This window comes from Anser anser (assembly GCF_964211835.1).
Source record: "Anser anser genome assembly, chromosome: 6".
NCBI classification, from domain to species: Eukaryota; Metazoa; Chordata; class Aves; order Anseriformes; family Anatidae; genus Anser; species Anser anser.
The window spans coordinates 10,154,648-10,164,422 of record NC_139726.1 but is presented as its reverse complement, the minus strand read 5'-3'; the positions used below and the strand labels follow the sequence as shown (position 1 = coordinate 10,164,422).

The 9,775-nt window shown below is 70.9% G+C and overlaps 2 protein-coding genes across 3 annotated transcripts; one reads left to right on the top strand and one right to left on the bottom strand.

The window, feature by feature from the left end:
- Positions 1-240: 240 nt before the first annotated feature.
- Positions 241-3,482, top strand: ZFAND2B (zinc finger AN1-type containing 2B). Of its 2 annotated transcripts, none has more exons than XM_083841226.1 (9): positions 241-399; positions 512-606; positions 809-940; positions 1,336-1,487; positions 1,747-1,842; positions 1,975-2,035; positions 2,147-2,223; positions 2,493-2,571; positions 2,731-3,482. In XM_083841226.1, exons 1-9 carry the CDS (start codon positions 345-347, stop codon positions 2,767-2,769), a joined length of 786 nt encoding a protein of 261 aa, XP_083697352.1. In that variant the 5' UTR covers positions 241-344; the 3' UTR covers positions 2,770-3,482. The 2 variants fall into 2 exon arrangements, with proteins under 2 accessions (XP_083697352.1, XP_083697351.1); XM_083841225.1 differs by having other exon boundaries at positions 1,969-2,035.
- Positions 3,483-3,807: 325 nt separating this feature from the next.
- Positions 3,808-9,570, bottom strand: ABCB6 (ATP binding cassette subfamily B member 6 (LAN blood group)). Its single transcript, XM_083841218.1, has 20 exons — positions 9,503-9,570; positions 8,733-9,264; positions 8,323-8,460; positions 7,925-8,114; positions 7,325-7,417; positions 7,012-7,204; positions 6,813-6,934; positions 6,623-6,732; positions 6,472-6,537; positions 6,236-6,361; positions 6,077-6,153; positions 5,930-5,993; positions 5,759-5,844; positions 5,602-5,659; positions 5,331-5,435; positions 5,033-5,207; positions 4,766-4,878; positions 4,593-4,687; positions 4,222-4,290; positions 3,808-4,122 (listed from the first exon to the last, which is right to left on the bottom strand). Exons 2-20 carry the CDS (start codon positions 9,246-9,248, stop codon positions 3,993-3,995), a joined length of 2,526 nt encoding a protein of 841 aa, XP_083697344.1. The 5' UTR covers positions 9,249-9,264; positions 9,503-9,570; the 3' UTR covers positions 3,808-3,992.
- Between the last annotated feature and the right edge of the window lie 205 nt (positions 9,571-9,775).

Here is a 9,775-nt window from a genome sequence, read left to right as displayed (position 1 = left end):
GGGGGGGGGAACCCCCCGATATTTAAAGCAAGAAGAAGCCCTCTCCATGGGGCAAACCCCCTCGGGCTGCGGGTTGGGGATGGGTTGGGGACGCTCGGCACCTCGACCCCCAGCCTGGGCAGGACCCCCCCCCCTCCCCCAGGCGGGGTCCGGGGGCTGCAGGGGGGGGCCCAGCGGTGCCCTGTGCGGCAGCCTGGCGGGGTGGTGGTGGCGAAGGGTGACCGACGGCAGCAGGAGGAGGAGGAGGAGGAGGAGGAGGAGGACACGGGCAGGACCGCGCGGGGGTGGCGCCGGGCGCGTCCCCGCCCCGCGTGACGCCGGCACGGAAACGGCTCGGGGCCGCCATGGAGTTCCCGGAGCTGGGGGAGCACTGCTCCTGGGGGCCCTGCCAGCGCCTGGGTGAGGGCCGGGGGCGGAAGGAGGGGTGGAGGGGAAGGGGGGGGAACGGAGGGGGAAGGGGGGGGGGGAGCGGTGCCCGCTGAGCGTCCCCGTCCCTCGCCCCCCGCCCCAGATTTCCTGCCCCTCAAGTGCGACGCCTGCCAGCAGATCTTCTGCACCGACCACGTCGCCTACGCCCAGCACGCCTGCACCTCCGCCTACAAGAAGGTGAGCACGAAGGGAGGGGTCCTTCCTCCCCCCCGACCCCCCCCCATGGACCAAAGGAACACCCGGAGGGCTGCGGGGCTCTGCCCAGCTCCCCCCCCCTCCCCGACACCCCGACACCCCGCAAACGTGGGGCGAGGCGGCGGGACGTGCCCGCCCGCCCGCGGCTTCGCGGCCCCGACGCCTTGTCTCGCGCCGCCCGCAGGACGTGCAGGTCCCCGTGTGCCCGCTCTGCAACACACCGGTGCCCGCGAGGCGAGGGGAGATGCCCGACGTGGTGGTGGGCGAGCACATCGACCGCCACTGCAAGGCCGACCCCGCGCAGCGCAAGCGCAAGGTGGGAGCCCGAGGGCGGCGGGGGTGGGAGGGCTTCGCGGGGGCGATTTCGGGGCTGGGATAGCCCTTTTGGGGGGGGGGGCGGCACGGCATCCCCGCGGGGCTGGAGGAAAGGCGAGCAGCCCGCCGCTGCTCGAGGTGCGGGGGGCAATTTGCTGCCCTTCTCGCCAGGGAGAGCCAGCCCTGGTGCTGCCGTGGGGCTCTGCGAGTCTCCTGGTGCTGCTCCGTGCTCGCAGCGACCCTTGTCCGTAAGGAGCGAAGCGTTAGCGCGTGCTAACAAAGTGCCTGTGGAAAGCCCCTAGCGGGAGACGGGCCCCAGAGCCCCCCAAAACGCAGCACCGGTGGCGAGGGACGGCCCCGTGCGTCCCTCCTCACCGCCGCCACCGCTGCTTGCAGATCTTCACCAACAAGTGCTTGAAGCCCGGCTGCAAGCAGAAGGAGATGATGAAGGTGATCTGCGAGCAGTGCCACAGGAACTACTGCCTGAAGCACCGGCACCCCCTGGACCACGACTGCAGCGGGGCCGGGCACTCGCTCTCCAAAGCTGGGTGAGGGCCTGGGCACGGCAGGGCTGGTGGGGTGACAGAGAAGGAACCAAGCTCCTCCTGCCCCTGGCCCCTTCTCTGGGACTGCTGCGTGCTCACACCCCGTGTCCTGCAGCTAAACACCCACCTCCAGGGATGGTTGGGAGGAAGAGGGTGCCGGGGAGGCCTCTCACTCACCCGGCATCCTCGCCCTGGGTGCTCAGCGCCCGGGGGCGCCCCGTGATGGCGGAGCGCTCGCTCACAGGCCCGCTCTCTGCCCTAGGCACGCCGCGCTCGCTAGGGCCCAGGCGTCCTCCTCCAAAGCAGTGACCCCGCCAAGCAGCGGAGCCGCCCGGCCCGCAGACAGCCCCTCCGCCAGGTAGGTCTGGTGGCGACCCCACTCGGCGTTGGCTCCCCGTGGGACGCAGGAGCTGCTCCCCGCTCCCTGTGCCCGCTCGTGCCGGCGCTCCCCCGGCGGTGACCCGGCTTCTCCCCCCGTCTGCAGAGGCAGAGCGGCCGAGTCCCAGACCCCCAGCACCTCCCCGCCGGCTGCCGTGCTGCAGAACGGACTGGTGAGTGGGCTGGCCTGGGCTTTTTTGGGGGGGGTTTGGGGGGGTTCCTGCTCCCTGCGCTGGCGGCAGGGGCAGAGCGCGGCTGCTGACGGGGGGGGGGCTTTGTTTCAGAGCGAGGAGGAAGCGCTGCAGCGGGCTCTGGAGCTGTCCCTGGCGGAGTCAGCACAGGGCTCGGCGCAGCCGCCCAGGTACGGCCGGGGACGCGGTGCCGGACCCTGAGTCACGGGGCTGGGGCTGGGGGGGTGTGACGATGACCCTGCGTGGTTAGGGGGGGGGGCACAGGGACGAGTCCAGAGCCGTCGCTGAGCTGTGCTCTGTGCCACGGGTGCTTGGGGGGGGGGGGGGAATGCGCTCGTGACCGCCTGTCAGCGATGAGCACGGCGAGTCCTGGGGCACGCCGCTTGGTGCTGCCCCCCGGGGGGGGCCCGAGGCCCACGCTGCTCCGCTGCCCCCACAGCACGCAGGAGGAGGAGGACCTGGCGCTGGCCCAGGCGCTGTCGGCAAGCGAAGCCGAGTACCAGCAGCTGCAGCGGCAGGTGAGCACGGCCGATCCTGGGACCCCCCACACACACACCACCCCCCCCGAACACCCTCCAGGTTCTGCTCCTGGGGGCTCGAGCCCTGCCCGTGCCCCTTGCAGGCCGGAGGAAGACGCCCGTGCTGCCTCCCTCACCCCGCGCTCCTTCCCCTCCCAGGCGCACGGCTCGAAGCCGTCCAACTGCAGCATGTCGTAGGCACGCGCCCGTGCGCCCGCGGAGGCGGCGGCGTCCTGCTGGGGCACGCACGAGGGACAGACAGCCGTGGCCCCCCGCGGGGATGCCGTCAGGGCATCCTGGACGTCCTGGCACCATCTCATCTCCCCGGGGGCTGTCGGCCAGCCGCCAAACGCACACGGACATCTCAGCCCCGCGTGCAGGGGGTGCGGCAAACCCCTGGTGCTCCCGCGGAGGTGCAGGCTGGGGGGGGGCGAGCCCGAGCGCACGCTGGCCGAAGCGAGCAGCGGTGCACGGAGGGTGCTGAGCCCGCAGCTGGTGTCCTGTCACCGCTGGGGGTGTGGGGAGAGGGCAGGGCTGGCCTGGGGGGGGCTCCCCCCCCTCTCCAGCCATGCTGCAGGTCATCCCCTCCTCGGGAGCAGCAGCATGCGGCTAGGGCTGGAGCACGGCACCCTCAATCCCTGCGGGCAGGAGCTGATCCCCGGGTTGGGGTCGTGTCCTGCCAGCCCCCTGGGGGAGGTCGGTGCTGCCCCGTGCTGCTTTCTCACCGGCTCTCTCAGGTTTCCCTGCTGGACCTGCTCCCGCCCGTGTGGATGTGCCTGGTTCTGCGGGGCTGGGCACCCGGCAGCAGCGCCTTCCCCGGGGCTGGAGCTGGGTTGGGGGGGGGGGGCGGGCTGGAGGAGTGCTGAAACGTGTCAAAGTGCTGCTTGGGAGAAAATAAAGGCATAGCACAAGGTGCAGAGTGGCTGTGCGGGAGCAGCGGGTTGGTGCTGGGGCTGCGGGCTCGGAGCTGCGAGCTTGGGGGGGGTGGATGGGGGCACAACGGGGGGGACAAAGCGGGCACCGGCTGTACTGCTCCTTGCTTCCTTTGGCAGCGAGCAGCCCTTGGTGCTGGCGGGATGGGGACAGGGACAGGCTGCTGGACTGAGCCCCGTGGCAGAGCTGCTGGTGACCCCCGGGCACAGGCGGTGCCCCCCCGTCCCCCTCCCTGCCCGCAGCGCAGCCCCCTGCCCCGGGGGGCCCTGCAGGCACCCTGCCCAGAGCACGCAGGCACGGAGCTGGGAGGGACCTGGTTTAAGGAGCTACACAACAGCAAACCAAACGCGTACAAACGCAGCGGAGTGTCCAAGCCAGTCCCTGCCGCTCCTGGCGCACACGCGGAGCCGCAGCTGGCAGCAGGGGTCCCCCGGCACCACGGGTGCCCGAGCCCTGGTTCGGAGTCACAGCGGAGCCCCCGGCCGTGCTCACGGCCCCTTCTTGCCGCCGGGGGGCTTCTCGGTGCGCCGCTTCTTGCTCTCGCCCTCGTCCCCGGCCTGCTGCTGCTGCAGCCACATGCTGGCGTACACGCCGCCCTTCTGCAGCAGCTCCTCGTGCCTGCGGGGACAGCGGGGGGGCTGCAGGCTCCCGAGCTGGCCCCAGAGCCGGGGTCCCCGTGGGCAGGCGGCGCCGAGCCCCTCCGGCCCCCTCGCTCACCTCCCACGCTCTGCAATCCGCCCGTCCTTGAGCACCAGGATCTGGTCTGCGCCCACCACGGTGGAGAGCCTGCGGGGAGAGGCAGGGCCTTGCTGCGGCAGGGCTCGATCTGGCAAAAAGGGGCTTGCACGGCGCGAGGAGCTGCTGTCCCGGGGGTGCGAGGGAAGTCCCTGCTCCTCCTGAGCCAGCCCAAGGGCCCTTGGCGATGCCCCAAGCTGGCCAGGAAAAGCATCCGAGCTCCGGGAAGCGCTGCTCCGGAGGATGCCGCGGCGCGGCTGCGGGGCTTGCCCTTCCCCGTGCCCTCCAAAATCCTGCCACCCCACTGCAGGAGGGCTTTGTGAGCTGGATCAGCCCCTTCCGCCCGTCCCTACCTGTGTGCCACGACGATGCTGGTGCGGTGGGCGCAGACCTTGGCCAGGGAGGCCTGGATGTTCCTCTCGGTCTCTGTGTCCAGCGCGGAGGTGGCCTGGGGGAGAGGGAGGGGGCTATGGGAGGCAGCCCGCCGCAGAGGGGCTGCTGCAGGGGGGGGGGGCTTTGCCGTTACCTCGTCCAGCAGGATGATGCGGGGGCCCTTCAGGATGGTGCGTGCGATGGCCACGCGCTGCTTCTCCCCCCCGCTCAGCTTCAGCCCCCGCTCCCCGACCTGGGTGTTGTACCCTGCAGGCACGAGGGCAGGAAGGAACTGTGGTGGGCCCCTCCGAGACAGGGACAGGGCCCAGAGGGACGGCGGGGAGAGGCAAAGCACGGCCAGCAGCGCCCACCCCATGAGCTGCAAGGGCGTGGAAGCGGGGAAGGGGCTGCGGGGTCTCACCGTCAGGGAAGGAAAGGATGCGGTCGTGGATGTCGGCAGCCCGGGCTGCCTCCTGCACCTCCTCGTCGGTGGCCAGGATGCGCCCGTAGCGGATGTTGTTGGCGATGGTGTCGTTGAAGAGCACCGTGTCCTGGGGCACCACCCCGATGTGAGTGCGCAGCGACGCCTGCTTCACCTGGGGAGGTTGCAGGGAAGGGGGGGGGGGTGAGGGCTCAGCCAGACCTTTGCCCCCCCCCCCGTGCCCCACTGCCCCCTTCCCACCCTACCCTCAGCCCTGCAGTGCTCAGCGGGACCTCACCTGGGAGATGTCCTGCCCGTCGATGCGGATGCAGCCACCCCGCACGTCGTAGAAGCGGAAGAGCAGGCGGATGATGGTGCTCTTCCCCGAGCCCGAAGGTCCCACCTGCACTCAAAGGATTTGGGGACACCAGAGACACAACCCCCCCCCGCCGCTGCTGGACACAAGGGGCTGAGCGAGGAAGGACTGTCCCGGTTTGAGGCCAGTCCTTCACACCCCATCCCTGCCACCCCCTCGTCCCCCCATCCCACACCCACGGTCCTGCTCTCACCAGGGCCAGGGTCTGCCCAGGCATCACGGAGAAGGAGACGTCCTGCAGGATTTCCTTCCTGGGAGAGGGAGCAGGGTTCAGGGCCACCTCCCGAACCCCACGTCCCCGTGCCACGTCCCATTGCTGGGCTCATCCCCCCCGGCCCAGCACCCCGTACCCGTCCACGTAGCTGAAGTGCACGTTCTCAAACTCGATGCGCCCGGCCTCCAGGCGCAGGTCTCCGGCGTTCACCGCGTCCTTCACCTGCCGTGCAGAGAGCCCTGGCCTCAGCGCCAGCCTCGGCACCGGGGACCGTGCCAGGGAGCGGGCTCAGGAAGGAGGCCCCCACCTCCTGCTCCTCGTGGAAGAGCTCGAACATGTTCTCCATGTCCACGAAGGAGTTCTGGATCATCCTGGAAGGGGGGGCAAAGAGCAGAGGGAAGGGTTTGGGGAGCACACCCTGACCCAGGCGCTCCCGGGGATGGGGCAGCACTACCTGTAGTAGGTCCCGAACCAGTTGAGCGGTGTGTAGAGCTGGATGATGTAGGTGCCGAAGAGGACAAAGTCCCCCACCTGGAAGGGCCGGGGGGAGACGTGCCCGTCACCCCCCAGCAGCAGGACCCCCCTCCCCAGGCAGGGGCGGCCCCAGCCTCACCTGCAGCTTGTTCTCGGTGACAAAGTAGGCGCAGAGCAGCGACCCCGCCAGCAGCCCCAGGCCGATGACCAGGTTCTGGGTCTGGTTGAGGAGGCCCAGCGAGGCGCTGACCTTCCACTCGGACAGCTGCAAGAGGCGAGGTCCTCCCTGAGCCCCTCCGAACCACGGCAAGGCCCCGCCAGCTGCCCGCAAGGCCCGGCTCCTTCGCCTCCAAGCCGGTGCTGAGCGCCCCGTACCTGGTACTTGACGATGGCGTCGTTGAAGCGGTTCACCTCGTAGCTCTCGGCGTTGTAGTACTTCACCTGCGGGACGCAGAGCCGGGCTCAGCACCCTGCCCAGCGCCGGGCGGGGGATGCTCGGCGCCCACCCTCGCCCCTCCGCCGTCACCGTCTCGAAGTTGAGGAGCGAGTCCACGGCGCGGGACTTGGCCTCGTTGTCCCGCGTGTTCATGTCCCGCCGGTACTTGGTCCTCCACTCGGTGATGAAGATGGTCAGAGCTGCGGGGGGAAGGGGCTGTGTGGGTGGCGGGTGCCCGCAGCCCCGGCAGCTCAGCGCCCCGCTTCCCGACCGCGCTCACTCAGGTAGAGGCTCATGCACACGAAGATGATGAGGCCGAACCAGGCGCTGAAGACGGAGGTGAAATAAACGATGCCGATGACGATGTCCGTGACGGTGGGGACGATGCTGAAGACGATGTAGCTGCGGGGGACAGGGGGAACATCGCACGAGGCCGGTCGGCGGGGTGAGCCCAGCCGCTGCCGCGGGCTCGCTCTGACCTGAGCAGGCTGTTGATGCTGCTGGTGCCGCGGTCCACGCTGCGCAGGACCTCGCCGGTGCGGCGGCCCAGGTGCCAGCGCAGGGACAAGCCGTGCAGGTGGGCGAAGAGCTGCACCTGCACCTGCCGGTTGGTGAACTGCTGCACCCACACCCACAGGAAGGTGCGCAGGTTGCTCACGAAGCCGGTGGAGCCTGCGGGGGGCCAACGGGGAGGTCGGCGGGGATCGGGTCCCCCCCGCGGTGTCCCCAGCCAGGGGGAACGTGCCCCACGCCGTCTCTCCCCAGCACCCCGTCCTTCCCCCGGGTCCTTACCAGCACCTCCTCCCTGCAGGAACTTCAGCCCCACGTAGATGCAGACGGTCCAGGCCAGGGTGTGCCAGGGAGCACCCTCCGTCAGCTCGTTCACTGGGGAGATGGCGGCACGTGTCGGGGCAGGGAGCACCGCTGGGTGCCCCACGGGAACCAGCCCCAGCACCCAGCTCCAGCCCCAGGACCCTGCTCCTGCCAGATCCCTGCACCCTCCCAGGTCACTTGTGTCCCCCCCCAGCACTTGGTGAAGCAGCGGGCAGCCGTCCTGAAATGCAGCATCCCCTGGGGTGTGCCAGAGGAGCAGTGTGACGGCCGAGGTGGGGACTCAAAAGACCTCACACCTTCGGGATGTGGCAGCAAGCACATCTCCGGGCACAGCGTCCTGGGGCTGGGCAGCCAGCACAGGCAGGAGAGGAGCACTGGGAAAAGTCCCCAGAGAAATTCCTCTGCCCCCTGCCACCCGGCAGGACACGGGGGGCTCATTCCCAGAGCATGCAGGCTCTCAGGGGCCAACCGCAGCCCCCCAGCCTTGGCTCTCCCAGGCCTCCTCACTGTGGGGACAGGGCGTCCCTGAGCCAGGACACCCATCCCCGGGCACCTCACCGATGTTCTTGTAGTAGATGGGGACGAAGACGTTGATGGCCCGCTCCAGGCCCATGAGCGCCATGCAGAAGAGCACCAGCCCCTGCAGCAGGCGGTTGCCTTTAGGCCACATGTACTGCGCCAGCAGCCGCAGCTTCCTCCGAAAATCCTTCCAAGTGGAGGTGCTCCTGCCCGCGTCCTGCAGCAGCGGCTGGGGGAGCGCAGAGAGAGAGGGGTCACTGGCAAGAAAACCAGCCCCGACCTCCTGGGGTCCCCGCTCCGACCTCCCAGCACGCAGGGAGCTCACACGGCCCTAAGCCACGCTCCCCCCAGCTCCTGAAGATGCCGGTCCCGGGGGGAGGCGGGTCTCTGTTCCGTCCTCAGCCTCTTCCCCAGCAGAGGGGTGCCCCGGGACTCACCTGGCTGTTCTCCACGTCCCGCTCCTCCTCGTTCACCAGCAGCATGTAGGGCTTGTGGGGCAGCCCCGGCGCCTTCATGCCCAGGACGAAGAGCAGGAACGTGCAGATGTAACGCAGCAGCCAGAGGCCGAACTGCACCTGGGTGGAGAAGGCTCAGCGCCGCAGCCTGCCCTCAGCATGGCCCGGCCGGATTCGAGATGGGCGTGAGCCGGGAGAGGCGAGGACCAGGGGCGGAGAGGAGCGGGAGCAAGGGCTGAGATGCGCGGGTGCAACGTGGAAGCGTGCACGCCCCGGGCGTGAAGCAGCCACGTGCCGGGAGCGTGGCGGTGCCGTGCACGACACCCGCCCCCAGCACCGCGCCGCTGCAGCCCCCCAGCGAGGTGCCCGGACCCCCTTCCCTGCCCACCTACCTTCTGGCCGGTGTCCTCCAGCGCCCACCACCACAGCGGGCTCCTCCAGCACACCAGCGTCAGGTTCTCGGCGGCGAAGGCCAGCGCCCAGAAGAGGAGGAGGACGGTGCCGTGGCCCCGCGTGCGGTCGTGCGCCAGCACCCGCGTGTGCTCCAGCTGCAGGAGGGCCACGGCGCAGCCCCAGCTGAGGGCCCAGAGGCAGGCGTGCAGCACCATGTACCCGTAGAGCCTCCCGGGGCCCCCCACTTGCCACAGCAGCCCCCCGAAGGGCTGCAGGGCCAGCAGCAGGGACAGCAGGACCTGGCCCCGGTAGAGGGGCGAGCGAGGGATGTATTTGGGCTCCATGGCGCGGCCGAAGCGGACGTAGCAGGCGTACTGCAGGGCGCCCAGCAGCAGGCAGACGCTGAGCAGCACGGCGGGCACCAGCGTGAAGAAGAAGCAGGGCTGGAAGCCCTGCTGCACCCACGCCTGCGCCACCGAGCTGTTGCCCTCGCAGTAGCCCCCCAGCAGCCCCATCCTCGCCGCTCGGGGGCTGCGGAGAGACGGGGAACGGGGGTCTCAGGGGTGCGGATGGATGCCGCGAGGGACCCGCGGTGTGCCCGGGGCTGGACGGAGCCCCGGCAGGGCTGGCGGTGCCGGGGCGCCCCAGGGGACGACACCCGGGCTGTGGCCGCGCCGTGCCGCCCCCTGCCCCACGCCGTGCCCGCTCCCGGCCCCCCGCTGCCAGCCCGCGACCCCCGCCCGCCCCCCCCCGGCCCGGCCCCGGTCACCTGCCCCCGGCCGCCGCCGCCTCCCGGTGTCCCTCCCGGTGCCGCTGCCTCCGCCAGGCCCTGGCGCCGCCCCGCCGCCGCTCCCCGCCCCGCCCCGCCGGGCCCGGCCCTCCCCTCCCCTCCCCTCGCCTTCCCTCCCTTCTTCCCCTCCCCTCGGCCCGGCCTCCCCCTTATCGCCGCGGGCAGCCCGGCCCTGGGGCCGCAGATAGCCCCCAGGCGGAGGTCGGGCAGGACGGGGCGCGGCGCTCACCCCCCCCCCGGCGCAGACGGGGA